The sequence below is a fragment of the Mixophyes fleayi genome, chromosome 1 (assembly GCF_038048845.1).
Source record: "Mixophyes fleayi isolate aMixFle1 chromosome 1, aMixFle1.hap1, whole genome shotgun sequence".
Classification (NCBI taxonomy): Eukaryota; Metazoa; Chordata; class Amphibia; order Anura; family Limnodynastidae; genus Mixophyes; species Mixophyes fleayi.
In genome coordinates this window covers 93,510,938-93,534,121 of record NC_134402.1, presented here as the reverse complement: position 1 = coordinate 93,534,121, position 23,184 = coordinate 93,510,938, and the positions used below count along the sequence as shown (strand labels likewise).

At 37.5% G+C, this 23,184-nt stretch overlaps 1 protein-coding gene across 2 annotated transcripts in view; it reads right to left on the bottom strand.

The window, feature by feature from the left end:
• Positions 1 to 23,184, bottom strand: part of FSTL5 (follistatin like 5) — a 497,380-nt gene that overhangs the window by 269,274 nt on the left and 204,922 nt on the right. For both annotated transcript variants that reach the window (XM_075198057.1, XM_075198064.1), the window contains exon 4: positions 15,734 to 15,982. In XM_075198057.1, the coding sequence (XP_075054158.1) occupies positions 15,734 to 15,982 (249 nt within the window). The remainder of the gene's footprint in view (positions 1 to 15,733; positions 15,983 to 23,184) is intronic.

The window sequence follows — 23,184 nt, the reverse complement described above, 5'->3', positions numbered from 1 at the left end:
GCTATGCGATCTAAGCTGACAACAACACATATGAGATTTATTCACCCGTATACAGGTGGTAACTCTCACACCAGAACACATACAGCAAAACAGTCATTGGCATGATGCATTGCAGTGGTCTGCAGGGAACTTTGGCAGGTGAGACTCACTGATTCCTGTTTGTTAGCCATCTTGTATACCGTGGAACAGCACACAGAGATTGCAGTAAAGGAAATTTGTTTACCACAAGAAGCGTTATCCAGTATTATTTTACACAAATCTACACACATGACTACAGAATTCACTGGATACTGTCTAGTATTAAATTATATTAGATAAAGCAACTAATTTTACTAACATATCTATTGGGGAGATCGCTGAAAAGAATGTTGACATTATATTCTACGTTAAAAGTCATGCTTCAAAGGTTTAAAATCTGGCACACATGAAGAAATTGGAAGTTATTTATAACAAAAATAGAAATCTCTTTATTCCCTTGGTGGTAAAAATGTATTTTGCATCCACATAAGGCATTTTTTTCTTGCCAATCATTTGAATAATGCTTGACACTTATCTTGGTGAGTTTTGAACAGCTGCCATTATTAAACTTTACCTTCCTCTCTTAAATATGCCCATGGGTTTTTATCAAAGCTTACAGTTGCAAATGAATTCTAAGTAATGTTACTGAAGCTATTTTTTTGCATCTTATTTTAGACTATGTGCAATCATACACACAAAATAACAGGACTGCATCCATTATTTCTTTTAATCACCCAGTAAAGCCTATATTGCATGCAGTCTGCAGTGGAAGGTTTTTTTTATTTTATTTGGGAAATACAATTCTATAATAAACATTTAATTCACTTATAAAAAGCACGTCTGTTTTACCACTTTGTTGAGCTTCAAAGCTACTAATGTGACAAATATTGTGATTTACTGGTAACAATTCACAATTTTACTAATTAAAACAATTTTATGGCTGAAAGTAAAAAGCATAGAAACACATACTGATTTTGCTGAGATGTATATATATTTCTAACACAATGTACAGGACAAGTTTAAAATTATATATAATATTCTGTATGTTATTTAATGGAGAATGAAGAAACTACTTCTCAAATGAGTTTACTGATAAATAGTTCAACTATTCTGTCTTTTTTCCATGTTGTATAAATGTGTACAATATTGTTTAACCATAAATAAATCTATAATAAATCCATCTGTAAAGAACAGTCTCACTTCAGTTGACAGCACTGCCTGCTTCCTTACTGTTTTTTTGATTGATTGTAACAGCCTAATTTCAGCATTTTTTTTTCATTTTTTTTTTAAAAAGTATTTTTTTTCTAATTTTTTACATTTTCTTATGAACAACTTTATTATTTTTTCATTATTGAATCTGGAACTGGAAACTCAAGTCCAGGCTTCCAGTTCCATTGCAGATTCACGAGCCAACAACTCAGCTCGTGTATGCACAGATTGACCTCAGACTGGTCTGGGGAGTATTAAGTATTTTTTTTACATCTGCCATCCAGTATTGCAAGCGAACGTCTGTTAATAAGTTGTGCAGCCAAAGTTTTTCTATCATTACGATTGGCACAATCGCAGGGTCTTGATAAAAAGACCCCTTAATATCATCTTAAATGAGATGCCTAACCATTGTTATTAACACAAAGTATACTGTAACATCAATTATGGTTACATACAGAGGAGATAATATGCAACAAACATGATATATAACCAACTTATAAAGTATAGATACACAATTAATGGAATGAATATCCACCATGTAATAATTGTAAATAACCATTTATATAGCCCTACTGATTAATAGAAATTTTCCTTATCAGTATGTCTGAAAGCAGCAGAACTTTGTAAAGCCAAACAGTCTTAGATGTGCTGGTTAATAAAGTAAAAAAAAAATATTTGCAGTCTTTTTTTCTCAGATACAACGTTATTATCATATTCTAAATAACCTATTGATTGCTTTTTTTTCACATTTGCTTTACACATTTAAATTTATTTTTAGAAGCCTGAAGAGGTCTCCTAATTGTCACACATTTATGCAATCAGTTCAAATGTGCTGCCTGTGAGGCAGGTTTTACATACTGTGGCACATCATTACCAAGAAATCTCAGCTTCCTCCCTAGAAGCTATACGTCCCATAAACCTACAGAAAGTACATATCTCACACATACACTTTCTCTGATTCTCTGCATACAGGCATTGTTCATTGACAGCAATACACAAGCTAGTCTGAGTCTGCTGTCAATCTATTATGACATGTATCCCTCGGGCCGTTCTATCGACAGATTGAATGAGTGAGTGTCAATAACTGCATGAAGACTAACTTGCATATTTGGTAGATAGGTTTGGGATTTGGTTTTGGTTCTAAAATGCCTATGTGTTTTGGTTTTGTTACAGGTTTTACCCACAAATCCTGAAAGGTTTTGGTTATGGATCTGGTTTTAATTTGTGAAAAAGAGGTAAAATTATCTGATTTTGATCTGTTTTTCTACAATTTTAAAATTTATATCATTAACATTAATTTACAGTCTATTTTCCAATGATCTCTTCACAGCTGCCCAAATTTTCTCTAATTTTGGCCAAAGTCTGCAGCGAGCTGGCTGGCTAAAATTAGGGACAGAGTAGCTGCAAAAATACATGGCAGTTTACTAAATACAATCACCATTTCTACTTCCATTTTCTTATAATTCAATTCCATATCTCACATTATAAGTCGTTATAAGTTATCTGACTTCTTATGCAATCCCAGATTGCCTTCATCTGCAGCTCATGATGCATCAAAGGGTGATAGTCTGCATATCATTACAAAATATTTGAGGCAATGGCTCCTTTGCAGTGCCGTAGCTAGAAATTTTGGAGCCCTGGGCGAGACAGGGCAACGGCGCCCCCCATCTAAGTGGGAGTGGAATTTGACAAGTGGGTGTGGCCAACCTAATGTGGGTGTGTCTAGCACTTTACTGAAAAAATTCTTATATATATATATATATATATATATATACACACACAAGTTAACCCGTGCATGATACTCATGCATTCTAGTCAAATCAAGCTATTTAAGGTGTTAAAAAGGTTCTTGTCATCTTCATCGCCACACACATACACGCCGCTAGGCTTTGATATATTAGATAATGCTAAGAATTTAGTAGGTCAGTGTAGTATATAACTCCGCCCAGCAGGTGGCGCTGCAGCTTGAGCACTCTGTCACCCGGTAGTTTTTTCCACACACACACACACACTAACACACGTCGCTAGGCTTTTATATATTAGATATGCACACACACACAGTAGTGGGATTCCAAAAAATTAACAACCGGCTTTCTGCCCTAATGACCATTTAAAGTATGGGAAAAAATATATAGCAATAGGTATTATAATATTTTATGCAGTTAATATGTGTAGGTTTAAGTGAGTTTAATATATTGTGACAAAAATTGTGATATGTTATCATTGTCTCTCAAACAAACATGAGAGAGAGAGAGACTTCAACCCTTTAACTTGCGTTCCAAATGCCGAACTTCCTGTCAGTGGAAAGCACATGCATTCCACTGCAGGACGGACTTAAGGGTTGAAGCTTCAAACTCTTGTAAGTAAATGTCTCTCTCTCTCTCTTCAGCCCTTAAGCGGCCCTCTCTGGTGGTATGCATTCCAACTTGGAATGTATTAACCAGAAGTATAATAGCCCACTTCCAGTATAAGAAGAGTTTTGGTTTCATATTGTCCTTGAATTTACGTTTTGCCTACTTTTCAGATCCGATTTTGGCGCGAAGAATCAAGTTGTGTTTTGTATCTACTCTGAACCTGAACTGCTCACCCCTAATATATATTCCTGTCCAAACAAGACTGAAAACCAGCACTCCGTATAAAAATAAACTTTATTCTTGTTTTTAAAGTCCAAAATGAAACTGTTCCATTATACTATCCATAGCGGCAAGTCAACAGAATACAATTGAGCAGCAAGTCAAAAAAAGACAATTCAGCAGCATAATTATTTCAAAATATACTCATCTTGTGCTGGTACTGATGGAACAGAGCTCATGATGATAGTGTATACCATAAGATACCCTACAGCTGTTTAAGTGCTCCTGTGTCACCTTTATAAAGGGCTTATGACATACACTATCATGAGCTCTCTTTCATCAGAACAAAGTTAATTGTTTGGAAAGCTGTAGTCATTCCTAGCCTGCTATATGTGGCAGAGTGACTATCACATTTTTTTTACACTATGAACATGTATGGTTTTTCATTTTTTGATTGTGGTGCATTGTTATTTTGGATATTTATTTATCCCTTTATACACATCACTTTTCTATTTAATCACTGCCTAGGCACATTTGGTTCATTTATTCTCACATTTATTCTTACTTATTTACACTATTCCTTAATTCATTCCCATGCACATGATTAATTTAATCACTGATGTTTACCTTTGTCATTCATGCACTGTTCTTCATCACTATTACACATTTACAACATATGGTTGGGTATGCTGCACTAATGTAATGGAAAAAATATTGATTATTTATATAATTTTTAACATATATTAAATTATTATTTAAGAAATTCATTTTGATTTAATTTTTCACTGCAATATAACTCTTGCCGTTTAATAATACAATATTCACAACATTGTCATTTGGTTGATAGATCATTAATACATATCAACATGTATTTGTATCAAACATCTCTCAAGCGTTTACTGGTTACATTAAATACTTGTCAAAGGTGATTTGGCCATGATTGGTGATTGCTACTATAAAAGGATCCTGGTTCCGTTACTCTGGTTACCGCTAGACAAAGCGTAAGGCAAAACGTACGTTGGGCGCATTGACGCCATTGACTTCAGACCATTAAGTAGCAGCCGACAGCGGCGATGTAGCTGCATCCATCAGCATTGCTGGCTGATTCTCATATTGAAACCTATATTTGGACTGGCTTCAATCTAACAATATAGCACTTGAAACCTTAAATAAGATTGCACTATAACCCATCAGATAGGATGGCATGTTCATTTATTTAGTTGTGAGATTATTATAAAAATTTTTACTGTGAACACGCTGTTGCAATCTACCAGTGTATGTATGTGGTGGTATGAATGGAACACAATTTCAGCATGCTACATGATAAATATAAGGGATAGTTATCGTTGCTGAGATATAGGTATATATTGCAACAGGCATGCTTATGAGAGTGTTCCCTGACTATCCTAATGATAAGATGATAGACAAACTGATCTTGTGACTCCAGCATAATGATATCATATCCGTTACATGAACTCTCATACATTCTGTACTATAATTCCAGACACATAGCATTTGGAACACTGGTAGTTAGAACTTACTAGTAGGTTTCATGGAGTACATATATCTATATAATCTCAATAATTGATGAGATAACCAGATGCAATGTGAGACTTCTGTCTTTTGTGGCAATTATAACAATTAATTTGTTCATATAATGACATCACCTACATTTGATGTGAAATTTGATATTATGAACATGTGACTAGTTATTCATTAAAGTCTCATATTATGAGACAAGTAACAATCTTTGTCTCTGGTCTAAGTGTGGCTGCTATGGAAGGGTCTTTGTTTTAATTCACATTTTCCATACTTCAACCACATTTCTTTCTATTTTTTTTAATACTTCGCTACTCTCTTTTTTGTAAAAGGCTATATGCCAATTAAGGTACATATATATGATGTTTCTCTAAGATATTACAAATTGATAAATACAATGTAAAATAATTTTTAGTATACACTATTGGACTGGAGTGCCTTTTGTTTGTTAATTCCAACTCTGGTCTTTATGTATTACATGTGGCAGAGACCCGGACGATAAAGGCATGTTAATGCACTATCAGAGGGGCATACAAAATATTATACAGATTAAATGGGAATAGAGGAAAGATTAACTGCATTTTAGAGGAAGCTAAACCTGTGACTGTTGCAACAATAGTCATGAAGCATCGGTGATGGATCATGCATCAACAATGGTCACTTTATCCAGATTCCTAATATCAGCCTTACAAAAGAAGTTTTATATGGGCAAAAAAAAGAGGGACAATATACTCCAGGAGGACAAAAAGTGATTCAACAATTACACTAATATTGTCTTTGCGAGCAGGGGCTTCTCACCTCTTTGTCTGTTTTACCCAGTTTGTTTATTAATTTACTATGTTTGTCTCCAATTGTAAAGCGCTTACAGAATATGTTGGCGCTATATAAATAAATGATGATGATTTTCTTAAAAATGTCATGTCACCTTTACCAACTGGGAAAAAATGGCAATAAACTGGAGAAGGATTGTCCATGATGGGACAGCACAATATGAAACAGATATCATCTGGACAAGAGAACATAAACAACAGCAGCATAAACTCACTGATCAGGTCCAACCCACCTCTAACCTTAACATTTACATGTGCATACTGCAATATAGTCTGTTTATTAAGTAATAGACTTAATAACTATCTGAAGGTTTAAAAGCTATTTATCTTTGCAGCCAGGAGGACACCATACTGAATTTCGAGTAATTGCTGAATAAATCAGCTGTTTAGTCAATGTTACAGTTTGAGGTGGAAATATGGATGGAGACATTTTCATTGACCTATATTGTAGAGGACAAAAGAAGATGAGGCATGCTTGATTTCATAGGATGACTCAAGGCTTCTATGACTTGCAAATGCGCTTCATGAATCTGCCACCAAGTTGTAGGTTGTATAAGTAACTAGGCATGACATGGGTGTGTAAGGGTTCGGTGGTAGTCATTAAATTGACACTTTAAATGCCAATACAGTTTACAACTACAAAAAAATACTGATTACCATAACAACAACAAGCTAAAAATATCTACTTGCCATATAACAGACAGGCACTATTTCCTGCAGGTGTAATTACCTCCACATGTAAAGTGCAACTTTTCCAAACATCTACAATAACAAATCACGTCACTTCGAATGGCCAGACTGAAAACGGCAATGGCCAGATGGACCACCTGGAGTACATTAAACAGGCAGTGGGTCAGGCCATTGCCACTTTAAAAGCACAGCTTTCAGTCAGAACATTACAAGTGACGTGACCGGTATTGTTTTGTAGTTGTGAACTGTGTCGGCATTTAAAGTGCCGATAAATTCTACTACACCCAAGGGTTAGCCAATACAAACCCCCCTGCCTTCTCTAAGAAATTACTTAAATCCCCCAAAATGCCTTCTCCTATGCTCTATTTGTATCCAGTACTTTATGGTTCCTAAGCTTACTTTTTGGTTCCTAAACTAATACTTTGAGGAACTCTTTTTTCACTTTTTTTTCACTCCCTGAATTATTTCACAATACAATCACAAAGTAAATAAGTGTTTTTCTAAACCAGAAAATTCACTGTATTTAGTTATGCAGCATTTATAACAACCAAACTAACCTGCACTGTTCAAATGAAGTTTAATATGACAAAGAAAGTCACAAAGCAGTGCATACAAATTATAATAATATAACACACATAAATGCAAATTGCAAACAAGCTTCTAAAATAAAATCAGCAAACAAAACCCCAGGTATATTTAATAGCAGTTTGATCCCTATTAAATGGCAATTTTTAATCAAATATATTCCAAATAAAAATTGGCAACTGTCCATAGACACCCTTCCCTGTTAGGTCACAGAAATAGGAATGTGTGTATGCTAAGTGCTCTTACAACCATATTCATGGCATTCACTCCATTCACATTTCTATTAAAAAATGAACCAGAACATAATAAAAACATAATGACCAATCTAATAAGCACAACATTATTTTATGAAGAGACACATATAAAACATAAATATTGAAATAAATCGAAATATCTTAGGAAGATAGATAATTTATCTAGTTTCAATATTTATATTCAACATCTATGATGTAGCTTATTGTGCTGAACATGAATATATAAAGAGTGCAGACTAATATTTACATTAACATCTATGTTGTAGCTCATTGTGCTGAAAATGAATATATACAGCAGGCATCACAAATATGCATTATGTAAGGTAGTGCTTTGATGTATACATTCCCTATATGAACCCCAAGATCGGAGATTAACCCATACTTATCTGACATGCTAATTTGAACTGTAGCGGGGAAATACCACATATCATCAATTACAATCATATTCCATAGGTCTCATCATTCACCCCTAAGTTACTTACATGTCAGTAGGTCACAGTTACTTATCTTTTTAGATTTCAAGTTATTAACCCCTGATTCTGTAATAATAATAATAATAATAATAATAATAATAATAATGCAATGTGAAAAAGAAAGGGGATATTTTTAAGTAATTTCTCATAAACAAAACCCCTGAGATGTGCTCAGTCCTCATATGGATAAAAGCATTCATTTAGCTCTATATTAGCACTTTATTTATTTCAGTACTTAATGTCAGCTTCTCCATTTAAAAATTGTGGAATTCCTTCAGTATATTTATATTTCTGTTAGATGCATCAGTTTGTCATGTTCACTTTACTTAATTTTTAAACATCCATTAGTGCTCACTTCCTTTTTTGATCTTATTTGTCACTAGCAGAGTGAGTCTAAAATGTTAAACATATTTCCCATTCTGATGTTAGATATAGAAAACATATATATATATATATATATATATATATATATATATATATATATATATATATATAGTGACAAATGGAGTGGTTTGCCACAGGCTTCAAAGAGTGGAGTTAGATATTTAGGTAGTGCACTTAGGTTACAGAGATACTGATGGATACATAGTGACAAATGGAGTGGTTTTCCACAGGCTTTAAAGAGAGGAGTTAGGTATTTAGGTAGTGCACTTAGGTTAAAGAGATACTGGTGGAGGACATATGTGTCATAAAATAATAGTAAACAGTCTGATTTAACTTATATATTTTGAAATGGTTTGAAAGTGTCTTTTTCCTCAGCTAACAGCAGGCTGACAGGGTGTGTCTGCACTTAGGCTAATCAAGCAGAACACCTGATGAGAACTCATTTTAAAGGCAAGGTGGGAGTGTCCCCTGTCTATTAAGCTAGGGCTATGAGAGGAGTGTAAAGTATTTAAACATGTCTGTTTTCAATGTTCAGTGTGACTGATGTTAAATAAGTTAGCCAGTGTCTAGATAGCCGACCTCCGCTAATTTAGCAATAGGGTCACAAGAAAGCAAGAAAGTGTGTTAAACTCTATGATGTAAAGTACTTCCCCATCCATCAGCAAAAAAGAAAAGTAGAAGTGTGCCCATGACACCCTCACTCTCACGCTCTCTCTCTCTCTCTCTCTGTATATATATATATATATATATATATATATACATGTCAAGGAATAAAAAATATTTAGCATTTAATAAGCTGGTAATTGGCATATGATGGGTTTTTTCATTACAGTTTATGTGAACATCGTATGTGTGTTTTCTTATTTGTACTCTTTTGTTATAAAGGGCAGGGGTCTCAGTTGTGCACCTAGGGAGAGATTCCATTTGCCGGAAACCACCACTCTGTCCATTACTCATTGACATACTGGTCCTTCCCTTGGGTCCAGCCAATTCACTGCCATAAATGCACAGATCCGATCCACGCTCACCTCTACACTATACGTTGCACCCTCTTATTTTCTGGGGTTGGCATCATGTAGTGGGCAGGAAATAGAGTCAGACAGAAGAGACTGCCTCTGAAAATTACAGTATACAGTATAGTAGAAGGTAAGTGTGGGGGAGGGTTCTTACTGTAATTGAGATGGAGGCTGGGAATTAATTTAATGGTGAGGGTGGGTGATAATCATATTCATTTATTTGTGGTTGTAAATTTTTTGGATGATGAGGACGATTTCATTTATTAATGTCGAGTATTACTTTAAAGTGATGTGATGGCATTATTTAATAATGTTAGGGTGGTTTGCAGGCTATTAATTTAATGTGGAACTGAGTTTAGGGAGAAGTAGGACTTTTTATTATTTGTAAATACCAATTATTTAATATTGGGGCAATTTGGGGGAGAAATTGGTCTAGTAATTAAATTGTATTTGTAATTATGTAACAATCGAGCTGTTTGGGGGAGCATAGATGTATTTATTAAATGTGTGTACCATTCATTTAATGTCAGGGTATGTTGGGGGGAAAGTAGTTCTATCTATTTATTCTGAATGCTATTAATTTAATGAAGGGGCTAATTGGGTTAAACAGGTCTTTTTATTAAATTGATAGGGAGGAAATAGGTCTATTTATTCATTTTATGTCATCACTGGTTTCAGTAGGGAGGCCTATTTGTTAAACATAGGTGCTAATAATTTAATGTTGATACTGGTTGGAAGAGGGAAACTTAAATGGTTCACTCACTGCTAGACTTTCCATATTTTATCTACCTGTCCCTTTTTTCCCGAACAGGGCCCCAACATTCCAGGATCCAGACAAACAGCAACTCAGCTTAAGACACGGGCAACAACTGGTAGCCTCAAGAACAGACAGGAGAGATCAGCACAGTCTTCCAATTGTTCTGATTCTAGTGTGGTAGTCCCAATTTTGTGTCACTGTCCCGCTTAGTCAGGACTTTTCCAGACTGCAATGATAGTTTGGAGGTATGTTACACTTTACACTTTATTGCTAGTTAAGGTCTAGCTGTGTGCATTACTGTTAGATGAAAGCAGCTCACCCTTAATAAGCAGTACATTGTGAAGTAGGACATTCCTTCCAAATACCCTTGCAGTCAGGAAAAGTGCTAACTGAGCCGGACAGTCACACAAAATTGGGACTGCCCCACCAGAATCAGGACAGTTGGCTACAATTGCCTAAATATTTGAAGGGGATGGGAAGAGTTGGAGAGCAGCCTAGCACTGCCTCAAATGATAGCCATGCCCCTTACATACACTCTGGCATAGCATGGAACTCCCCTCTAGAAACACTGCATTTGCCCCTGGGTCTTAAGGACCTGGTCCGTTATAATGAGTCCATTCAGGTGGTAATTTTGCCAGTCCAGGGGTCCCAGCATTGTTCAGCCCAGGGAAGTCTGAAAGAGTCCCAGTAGTTTTTAGCATGTGGTTGGTAGCCAGCAATTATTCTATTACTAGCAGGGTCACCAGCCGTTGCGCGGGTCCGATTTGTAATGTGTACCAGTTTTTTTATATTAGTAAATTATTTGCTAAATAGACCAAAAATGCTATTTAGAAAATAAGATTTGTTACTTTGGTGCATTGTCATTATGTCTTGTGGCGAGGTTTCGATCAAGTACCTGTTTTTCACTGTCCCCACTATCTCACTGTTCTGTTACTCTCTCTTCCTACTATGCCTCCCTGCTCTCACTCCATACCCATACTCTCCCCCGCCCTACCTCTCCCGTTCCTCCCTGCCCTCCTCCGCGCGCTGCTCATCTTGCTAACCTCATCCCCATTTCCAACCTCTCCTCTCACCCTTTCTTCTGTGCCCTCTGGAATGCCAGATCCGTCCGCAACAAGCTGACTGCGATCCACGACCTCTTTCTATCCAACTCCTTTAACCTTCTTGCCGTTACTGAAACCTGGCTCTCCGATTCTGATACTACTTCCCCCGCAGCCCTCTCCTATGGTGGCCTCTCCTTCACCCACTCTGCCAGGCCTGGTGCTCGCCCAGGCAGTGGAGTTGGCCTCCTCCTCTCCTCCACCTGTACTTTTCGTGTCATTCCCCCTGAACCCTCCCTCTCCTTCTCCTCCTTTGAAGCTCACTTTATCCGCCTCTTCTACCCCATCCACCTCCGTGTCGCTGTCATCTACAGCCCCCCTGGCCCCACCTTCCTCTTCCTTGACAACTTTGCTAGCTGGCTTCCTCACCACCTCTCCTCCGATCTCCCCTCGATCATACTCGGTGACTTTAACATCCCCATCGACAACCCCACCTACCCTGCTTCCAGCAAACTGCTCACCCTCTCTTCCTCCCTTGGTCTCACCCAATGGACCTCCTCCTCTACCTACTGCCTTGGTCACTCCCTTGATCTTGTCTTCTCCGGCCTATGTAGTCTCTCCGACTTCTCCATCTCTCCCTTTCCTCTATCAGACCACCATCTCCTCTCCTTCTCTCTCTCCTCTTCTCCTGCTCCCCTCCCCCTGCCCAAACCTACTCTGTCCATACGCAACCTCGACGCTCTTGACCCTGCCTCTCTGTCCTCCTCTCTCGATACCCTCCTTTCTCCCCTTTCCTCCCAGGCCTGCCCCAACCAGGCGGTCTCCCTCTACAATCACACCCTCACTTCAGCTCTGGACGCGGTCGCCCCTGCCCACTCCGTCCACCCCCGCTGCTCCAAACCCCAACCCTGGCACTCCAAATTTACCCGCTTCTTCCAAAAATGCTCCTGTACCACCGAACGTCACTGGAGAAAATCCCGCTCCCTGGCTGACTTCCTCCACTTTAAATTCATCCTATCATCCTACAGCTCTGCCCTCTCACTCGCTAAACAATCTTTCTTTAAATTCCTCATCTCTTCCCAGTCCTCTAACCCCCGCCGCCTCTTCGCCACCTTCAGCACTCTCCTGGCCCCCTCCCCTCCCCCCCCTCCTCCCTGACTGCCCTCGATTTTGCCTCCTTCTTCTCCTCTAAAATCGATGCCATCCAACTTGAAATCTCCTCCTCCACTCTCTCTTCCACCCTTCCCACTCTTCCGTTCTCCCCCCCAACCACCTTCCCCTCCACTCCTTCCGCCCCACCACCGGCGAGGAAGTCCACTCTCTCATTTCATCCTCCCCCCCTCAACCTGTCCCCTGGATCCCATCCCCTCCCACCTTCTTCACTCCCTTTCCCCCACCACCTGCTCCCACCTTGCTCACCTCTTTAATCTCTCCCTCTCCACTGGCATCTTCCCCTCCTCCTTCAAACATGCTCTCGTATCCCCCATTCTTAAGAAACCTAATCTCGACCCCACTTCTCTCTCGAACTTTCACCCCATATCTCTTCTCCCTTTTGCCTCCAAAATTCTTGAGAGGCTCGTCTGCAGCCGTCTCACCTCCTACCTTTCTGAATACTCCCTCCTTGATCCTCTCCAGTCTGGTTTCCGCCCCCTCCACTCCACTCCACTGAAACTGCCCTGGCTAAAGTCACCAATGACCTCCTCTCTGCTAAAGCCAGGGGCCACTTCTCCCTTCTCATCCTCCTTGACCTCTCTGCAGCCTTCGACACCATTGACCACCCCCTCCTCCTTCACACCCTCCAGTCTTTCAGCCTCTCCGGCCAAGTCCTGTCCTGGTTCACCTCTTACCTTACTCACCGATCCTTCTCTATCATCACCTCTGGATCTCTCTCTCCCCCGTCCACCCTTCCAGTCGGGGTCCCTCAGAGCTCTGTTCTGGGACCCTTACTCTTTTCTCTATACACCTCCCCCCTGGGTGAACTCATCAGCTCCTTCGGCTTCAGCTACCACCTTTACGCTGATGACACTCAACTATACCTCTCATCTCCTGATCTCTCTCCCTCCCTCCTCTCTAGGGTGTCCACCTGCCTCTCTGCCATCTCCTCCTGGATGTCCTCTCGATTCCTCAAACTTAACCTTGCCAAAACTGAGCTCATAGTTTTTCCTCCCTCTCATACCTCATCCCCTTCTGACCTCTCCATCACTGTCGACAACACCTCTATCTCCCCTGTCCCCCAACTTCGCTGCCTTGGTGTCATCCTCGACTCCTCTCTCTCCTTTGGCCCCCACATCCTCTCTCTTGCTAAATCCTGCCGCTTCCAGCTGCGTAACATTGCTCGCATCCGGCCCTTCCTCTCCCAAGATGCCACCAAATGCCTTATCCACTCTCTGATCATCTTCCGCCTGGACTACTGCAACCTCCTCCTCACTGGCCTCCCCCACTCTCATCTCGATCCCCTTTGATCTGGTCTTAACGCTGCCACTAGGCTTATTTTCCTTTCTACCCGCTCCTCTTTTGTCTCCCCCCTCTACCTAGCCCTTTACTGGCTCCCATTCCCCTTCTGAATCCTCTTTAAGCTCCTCACACTCACCTACAAGGCCCTCGCCAACTCCACTGCGCCCTACATCTCCACCCTCCTCTCTATTCATGCTCATCCCGCCCTCTCCATTCTGCCTCTGACCGTCGCCTCTCTTCCCCCCTTATAACCTCCTCCCACACGCGTATCCAAGACTTCGCCCGCGCTGCCCCCCTCCACTGGAACAAGCTCCCTCCCTCCATCAGAACTTCCCCTAATCTGTCCAGTTTCAAACGGGCCCTAAAAACCCACCTTTTTCTTAAAGCCTTTCTGTCTCCCACTTAACTTCCTACCTTATCTTCTGCCTCCGTCCCCCTACTCTCCCTCTCTCCCCTGCGTCTCTCTGTCTGTCCACCCCTCCCCTTAGATTGTATGCACCTCTGAGCAGGGCAATCTCTCCTCCTGTTTCCACCACTTCTAACACTACTCTCCAGCTACTTAGATCTCCTCCTCGAGGGTTCTCCACCCCACCTCCACTCTCGCTCCCTCCTCCCCCCTTGGGGTCTCCCTGTCTTCCGCGCCCTCCTTCTTGGGCCCCGTCGCTTGCGGATCCTCCCTTCCCCTTCCCCGCCCTCTCTAGCTGTGCATTGAGCTTACTGAGTTACTGTGCTTACTGTTTACTGTAATGTGCTGTCTCCCATTGTATTGTAGTTTGTTTGTCCCTGTACGGTGCTGCGGACGCCTTGTGGCGCCTTATAAATAAAAATTAATAATAATAATAATAATAATAAAGTAGTCAAACAATTGTTTACAACCAAAATATGATATTTTTAATATTTGCCGCTCTGTCACTTTGTCACATTGTTGCGGTGTCGCTATGTGGTGTAATAGGTTACTTTTTCGATACTAAATAACAATGTAACATTTGGCAGCTTTACATTGAAAGCTGTGGAAGATATTCACCAACAAACAAACAAACTTCTTCTATATATTTAGATTCATTACTTTATGCAGTAACAGTCCTGCTATTTTAAAATAAAACTCATTGAATAGCTGTTTTTGCTGATGATAAAAGGGTTGAGAGATTACTAAGTAAAAGAGTATTGTACATATGTAATAATCTCTACTTGGTCACCGGGGGCACTGTACCAGCAGAGCTGATGACTTTTACATCATCTTTTAGCTTGAGAGCAACAGTAAAAGATGCAAATGTGCAGTCAAATTTTCACTGGGCAAACTAGCTCATTGCCATGTTTTATTCAACGTGTGTAGATACATAAAAGTAAACATATTTATAGCTATTTTTCCCTTTAAAATTCTATTACATTTTGTATTACGATCCAGACAGGACACTAGAAATAGAATTGTAAGCCCAAAACTAGCAGAATTAGACCAGTGAAAACAAACATTTGATTGTAAGTGTTTGATTGATTGTTATGGGTTTATGTGTAGCACATTTGGGTTTTATGTGATATTTTTTAAATTAGCCATTTTGGGCCTGAGTCATTAAGGAGAGCAAGGCAAAAAGGAGTATATTTTGATCCTGGACAAATTATGTTACAATGCATGGGGTGCAAATTAGTTAATTATTTTGCACATAAAGAAAATTCTGGCTTTTTTATGATGTAGCACACAAATACTCGATAGCTTTATTTTTACACTGAAATTTAAAGTTGATCTAGGACATTCCTTCCCCCAACTATAAATCTGTCCCCACTTTTTAAATTTACCTTCCCCTCCAATGCAACATGGTTTTGCCAAAGTGCAAAGTTAATCCTTTTTTTTTGCTTTCCTCTCCTTAATGACTTGGGCCCTTTGTGTATAAATACCATTGTGAGTTATTATCTTACCTTTGAAGAAACAGTCTTCATTGTGAACCATGATTATTTTTTTATTGTTTTGGCAAGCTGCTCGATGAACTTCACAGTGATTCTCATAGAATTCTCCATCTGAGCCGCAGACAGGCTTGTAATGAGGTTTACACCGTTCCATGCATGCACACTCCGCTTGTCCAGTTTCTCGACTAATTATACAGTGTCTTCCAAGTCCACAGTACTTATTTTCACAAGATCCATGTCCATCTTCCTGACCAAAGTAACCTTCAATAGAAAAAAAACCACAGTAAACTGAGATGGTTTTTGTTTCACACTGAACAATACAACTTTGACAAGACAAATTAAAAATGTAATAACCTCTGCTATATTATCATATGAGTATGCAAGTTGCTCAGTTGGAAATCTATGCCTGAAAAAGGTACTCTTTGATTCGTAAATACAGTATTCTGTGGAATATTTGATAGTTTAAAAGTATTCAAGGCTTTAGTAAATGGAACAGCCAAGTGGAGTAGTGGAGCAAAGTATCAATGTGTAGGTACCTGATTCGTATCTCCTATGACAAGCAAATATTAAACGTTGTGAAAACCACTGCTGTATGATTTAGCGACCTAATTTCCGCCATCAACATTAAATCACAAAATTAGTCTAGTATTTCAGACAATCACTAATACTGAATAGCAAACATAGTCTAAATCAATTACAAATAAATAAAAAAAACTAACAATAATAGTATTATCCATATATATATATATATATATATATATATATATATATATATATATATATATATATATATATATGTCAGCTAGTAATACAGCATTGATAAGTCTTAATGGGTTTCTCTACCTAAATACCTAGTTAAAAATGATTGTACTGTCTGTAGGCTATAACTACTTAAGTGGTAATTCTTACCTCTTGGCATTTCTGGTGCTGGTGTTTTCTACCTCACTGAGCAGAAACTAGCACAGCAAGTGCGCTTTTATATCGTTGCTCAGCCCCTCTATACATGGTTTGAACTATTCTTCAAGTCATGTGTAGAGGTTAGGGATGATAAACTATCATTCAAAGTGCAAATCTCTGTGTTCGCTTCCTTGTATCAAGGTGGGGGTAGAACACAGCCTTGAGTTTTAGTTGACACCGATATATGAATGGACTACTGGGGCAGGGGAAGTGAATATTACCATTTTATCAAGTGCTGTCGACAGGAACGTAGTGAATTTTTTACTTTGTGTAGAGTAGCTCATATTATTAATTGACAGAAATGTAAATTTCATTCAGTAATAAAATGGTAGAATATAACCAGAAAGGTTTTCCTTCTTTTGTTAATTTACAAGTACTTCATCACTTGTTACAAAAAAAAGTACATTTAAAATGAATAGTTTATGTGGTAAAATAATACTTCCAAGCAATATCAACCTAAGCATTTTGTTTTTTATCAAAGCCTGTCTATTTTCTATGACATTACTGTCCCAATATTTCATAACAAAATTGAATTTACAAATATATTTGCCATGACTTGCTGCTGCGCATCCACCCAGCATAGTGCCTAATAGCCTTCTAATAGCCCGCTGTTAAACAGACATGACATATAATACTATGCTCATTTTGTATTTGCAGATAATTAACCTTGATAGCCAGGAACATTTTGAGAACGCTGCCTTATTTGACCGTCTGCTAATGCACTGTTGTCATTATGTGAGAAATATACAGAGCAAAAGTCATCTGACAGTAATTATGCATGACTATTACAAAATGTGATCATACTGTAGCTAAACATGCTTCTCATGTCAAGGTAATATTCAAAACATGTATTTCTAATAATTCCACCGCATTCACAGAGTACAAAAGTGTAACTGCAATTTTTAGATCATGTTTTCCCATATGACACAAACATTTCCTTGGAGTTGTTTTCTTCTAGCATACATGGCAATATAGATAATATGATGCTGTACTAACAACTTACTCTCTTTGCATTGTTTCTTCTATTACTTTGTCAGTCTGAAAAATACGTCTGATTTCATTAACAGTCATTGTGCATCTATAATACAAGATATCATATGACCACTACTAAAACACAAAATTCTATTTTTGCCTCTTCTACCTTTTGTTTTTATGTCTGCATTTATTTTGTCTACCTTGTACGTCCCTGTTTTATGTATGCCTTGTTTTCCCAAATGCCTGCTGCTGTGGAGCATCATAGCGTCTTACAAATCAATGACTATAGTAATAATAATAATAAAAATAATAATACAAGAATGTACGAGAAAAGGCATTGTCTCGAGAGTAAACACTGCTAAAACATTAAGAGTCTGTAAAGAAAATAAGCCAAGAATTAAAAATATAATATCATTGGAATGTTCACATGCAGTACAAATTCCTAGAATTTAATTATTTAAGAATATTGAAAATTTTAGTGCTGTGATGTATACAATGTGATGTATACAATGATGTATTTTTGGCATAACAAACCTTTCTGCAGTTAGGAAGACCGAGACTAGGGAATGAACGTGATTTTTCAAGAGGTAGTTTGAGAATGTGATCAATTTTATTTGAGGTGTATTCCTAGGGAATACTTGAAGATTTCAACTAAGGGCACATTCTGTTGTATAAACTACATAGGAAGATGGAACATTACAAGAAATGTGGCGATATGTGCATTAATACAGTGTTGTTAATGGTCCTGTGTGATTAGTAGAAGGCATACATATATGTGTGTATAAGTGTGTAATGTTACTATCTTTAACGGTTATGTTTTTTGTAATATTTTTTAATTATTTCCCTTCTGCACAGATATAAGAACTCACATTAGTGCTCTAAAAGTTTCTGACGAGATAAGTACTATATATATATATATATATATATATATATATATATATATACCAACTTCAGGGTAGGCCTGAGGGACCTCCATGCTTTTTGTTCATCATGGAATGAATAAGGTTTTCTGGAATCTAATGACACTCACATTAAACATGCATATATTAGTGTTCAGCTCACTGATGCCATTTCTGTTGTGGTTATACCACCAGGGGCACATTTAAAGCACATGTTCTGTTTCCAAGCCAATGCTCTAACTGATGAAATATCAAAGCCCACTGCTCTGTAGCAATTTCCTCCTGGGGACACACTCATAGATGTCAGCACTGCCAACACTACACAAGTTGTTATAATATATATATTATATAATTATGATCTCTAATTAAAACAGATGGCAGTGGGTTGATGATGGTTACAGTTTTTGTGATTACATCATCTAGCAAAGCATGGACGGCCAACCCGTGATTCCAGATGCACTGCTACCTTATTTAGAATACACATTCTATTCCATGTCACACATATGCAAGGAAGTAATGTGTAGGTATGCTATGACAATATTGGGGTAAAGTTTTTGTAGAAAGCATTTTTTTGTTAAATTACTGACCATATTATTAAGAACAACATAATGTGGTCACCACTTTAATACTGCACCTAAGATTGCATCACCACCATGGGGACTCCTTTTGTTCAGCTCCAATTGGAGTTTATTCAATTGATATCTGTATCATGTATCAAATAGTTTAGTACATGTTTTGTCAACCATTGAAACAGACTTTTTAGTTATTTTACCAGGTTCTAACCAGTACAGACACATTAAATTTCAACATGGTGACCGGATCCTTGCACATGGGAAGAACATACAATTTTGAAGTTGATAGTGCTCTGGTCAGAATCAAACCCATGACCCAAGAGCTGAGAGGCAGCAGCACTAATTGTGGGAGCCCTGTTCTTTTTGTCTAAATGATTTTCTAAGATGTGAGTGCTATTCGGCTATTTAAGAAAGGCAAGATTATTTGTTGTGCCCTTTTATATCAAAATATTTTTTTCAGGTTTAGTTCTATTAAACATTGAATGATTCCTTGATGCTTATCAGAACAAATGTTAGTGAGCAAAATAAGTATACTCGCATTGTTAAATAATATCATAAAATATTTTTTATTATTATTTATCTTTTTTATATATATATTTTTGTATAGTAACAAAGATGTGATAGTTCCTTTCATGTGGCAGCAAATAGCAAAAAGATCAATCTTTCATGAAAATTCCCATGTTGAAAGGATCTCTAGAATCATGCTGTGTTCATTTGTCAAATTGCTAAAACACATTACGAGGATAGTGGGGAATTCCTCTGTATATAAGAAGTGCTGTGATTTGCCTCATGGCAATATATGTCAGAACTCATTTAACTTAGCAAGAGGCAATATCTGCAATTCTATCTGGCAATGAAAAAAATATGATGTATTGTATAACCTACAGACATGTATTAACTGTCTGTATCATATAGTTGATAAGTGTGACATAAATAAAGTATCCATCCACTCTCTATAAGACTGTTGGTAGAGAAGGAATTTATGCATCATTCACAGAAATATCTATAAACAAATAGCTCTAGATCAGAATATTTCATATAAGATGTACATCACATGTGGTCAAAAAACTATTGCTATTCAATATCATGAAATAATTAATAGTATATATTTAACTCACCTGATCTCAAAAGCAAAACTGTTGCCTTAAATTTTACAACTCCGGATATTATTCGATCACTAAAAACCAGCAGTGCCTTGTTAAAAACATTTATTGCAAAATCTAATTTATTATTTTTAAAAGTCATTTTTGACTAAATGGTATATATAATAATGTGTTATGATATGAGCATATAAAAACATTAGTTTGGGAGTCCTTTCTTTCTGCTGAATTATTAAGCAGACAGCTTTTGTCGTGCTGGTCTTCTTTTGTACTCCAATCCAGAATGACCCTAACTTAAGTTTTCTATTCACTACTTCCCATGCCTTGCTATCTGTATGATATATTAACAAATTATCCCATATATTACTTTCTATAGGGTCTGCATATTTCAATTTGTCAAAACTTCCTTCCCCAGCAATGATCTATACCCATGTCTGTAAAGAGTTTTCTCAACCACCCTTTATTCAAAGAAAATGCCACAAGCAAGGCCATCTCTAGTGGTCTTATTTCTTAAATGTGCAATTTTCTTTCCTTAATAATGAACCCTTCTCCATTTTCTACATGATTAAGTTGGAAGTCACTCTGTCCTGATAGTCGTAAGTGTCATTTGCATTTGGACAAGAATTGCATGTAATTGCGTTCATTAATGTAAGGTCTTTTTCTGAGAATGCGCAGACCTATTTCACGCAAGAATGGCACACACATGGACTTATGCCCGAACATGAATCAGGCCCAATGTGTCTACACAGAATCATGTGGTCTTCACATGGCCTTATAATAGTTCTGGTAGGAAAGATACATCAAAATAAATATTTTTATAATCCGCAGTTAATGGGATTGCTGTACATATTTGCGGTCAGTGAAACAAGTCACATCCAAGTGGTCAACTATAACTACCAGCTGGATATTTACTAGAAAATGTTAGTACTTCAAGAGTGGCTAATGAGTTTCTGTCCATTTTCCAGCCTTCCCAGGTGCATTTTCCATGAAAAAATTTGTGTATTTTTGGTTTCTTTTTTATTTCTGTTTATTTTAACAAACTTGCTTGCAATTGTATTTGTGTTTGTCATTTTGTTATACTTTCTTATATGTTCTAAGAATTGTGACTTTCTGTATCATATTAAACTCAATTTAATAATGTTCTATCTTTATGTTCTTAAAGTATCCATGTGTCAGTTAAGCTTGGTTGTTATAACACTACATTTAAAGCAGATGATTTTTTTTAAATTAAAATAATTGATTCAATTAAAATGATATTATATTCGGACATAAGCGAAGGAGTAAATGAATAGACCACACCGCACCAACTAAGACATTAATCTTCTTTAGATTTATGAAAATATAGCTGTATCAGTGTTTTATACTGGTTTATATCTAAAAGAGGGAAGTATGCATCCAAACACAAATAGTATCAAGCATAATGAGAACAAAAGAGAGAAAGTGTGTTTTCTCTGAGGCACTCAAACGACTATAAAGTCGTGATAAAATCTCAATCTTTATTAGAATACATTAAAATACAAACATATATTTTAGATATAATTAGAATGTTTCATATTCCAGGGTAGAAAAAGAAAACTTGTGGCAAAATATTAATATATGAACACTAAATGATAACCAAATAAAGAACCTGCTAAAATAGGTAGTAATATACTTCCCAGCCGTGACATAAGTATTCTATATAATGGTAAGTATATAGATATTTTATTATGTTTCATTAATGACAATTAAATGCTCAAATATCAGGTAATAAAGATCATTTCATTCACATGTCAATCCTTAATAAACGTATATCTGTTTTACCAGGCAATGTGTCTGTCTCATTCTTTTTTTATTTTTAATATTTATTTTGTTATATTTTTATATATGTATTTGAAGCCCTTTGTCGGAATAAGTAGGAATCCATCATATATATGATTGGGCTGTATATCTCAGAAAACGTCTGTACTAACTTTGTTTATGCTAATATCTATTCTTATTTGTTATTTAGTGTCACTTGATAATAGGCTAAAATACATCAGAATCTATATAAATGGTGCAGTAAGACACTTCAATTCAATTAATGAGGAATAAAGTTGCCGCTTATTCTAAAGTGAAGCACAATGTATTTACTCAGATCCTTGATGAATAGCTAGATAATTAGCATAGTGAAAATCCCTCGCTATCTAAAGCTGGGTACACACTACAGAAATTTCGAGCAACTTTTTATGCCGAGCGATTTTACATGCGATCGATGGTCCGATCGCTCGGTCCATGGACTGCATACACACTAGCCTTGTTTAGGAAGAGTGGACGTCCCTTTAGCGACTTTTTACAGCCATGTTGTCGTGAGCAATGACTGTAATTTCGTACTCACTGTTGTGGATCGGTCGGAAGTTTATACACACTACACAGCGGAAACGAGATTGGAACGAAAATATTAAACGGTACGACCAACCAAATGAGATGACAATCATCCATTTGGGCAGACTTTCGACCATCGTGTCACTGCACACACTGACCCGACTTTTGAACGAGTGGTCGTATGTCAGCTGTTTGAGCCGATTATTGTACGAAAACAGTGTTGTGTGTACCCAGCTTAAGCTATATCTATCTAAACTATATTCCTAGACAGACTTAACATACTGAATTCTCCTCAATTAGATGTTCAGAAGAAGCCCAGATTGTAATGGTCTGGCTTAAAATTCTGCCTTCCTATATGAGTAGCCCGTAACCTATATACTGTAGATTCTAATACAGAAGAATGTAAAACTAACTTGAAATCTAATGATATAATGATCATAGAACAGTAAGCACAGCGTCCACCGTGAGTTTCGATATAAGCTTTGACGAGGCAAACCAATGGTCTGCCTTGATTGGTATTTTATAGTGAAGAACACTAATGAGATGCCATACATAGCAACATTGATAGCAACCTCTTCCTTATAGTGGATGATGGACATTTCCATCATCCAATGGAGTGG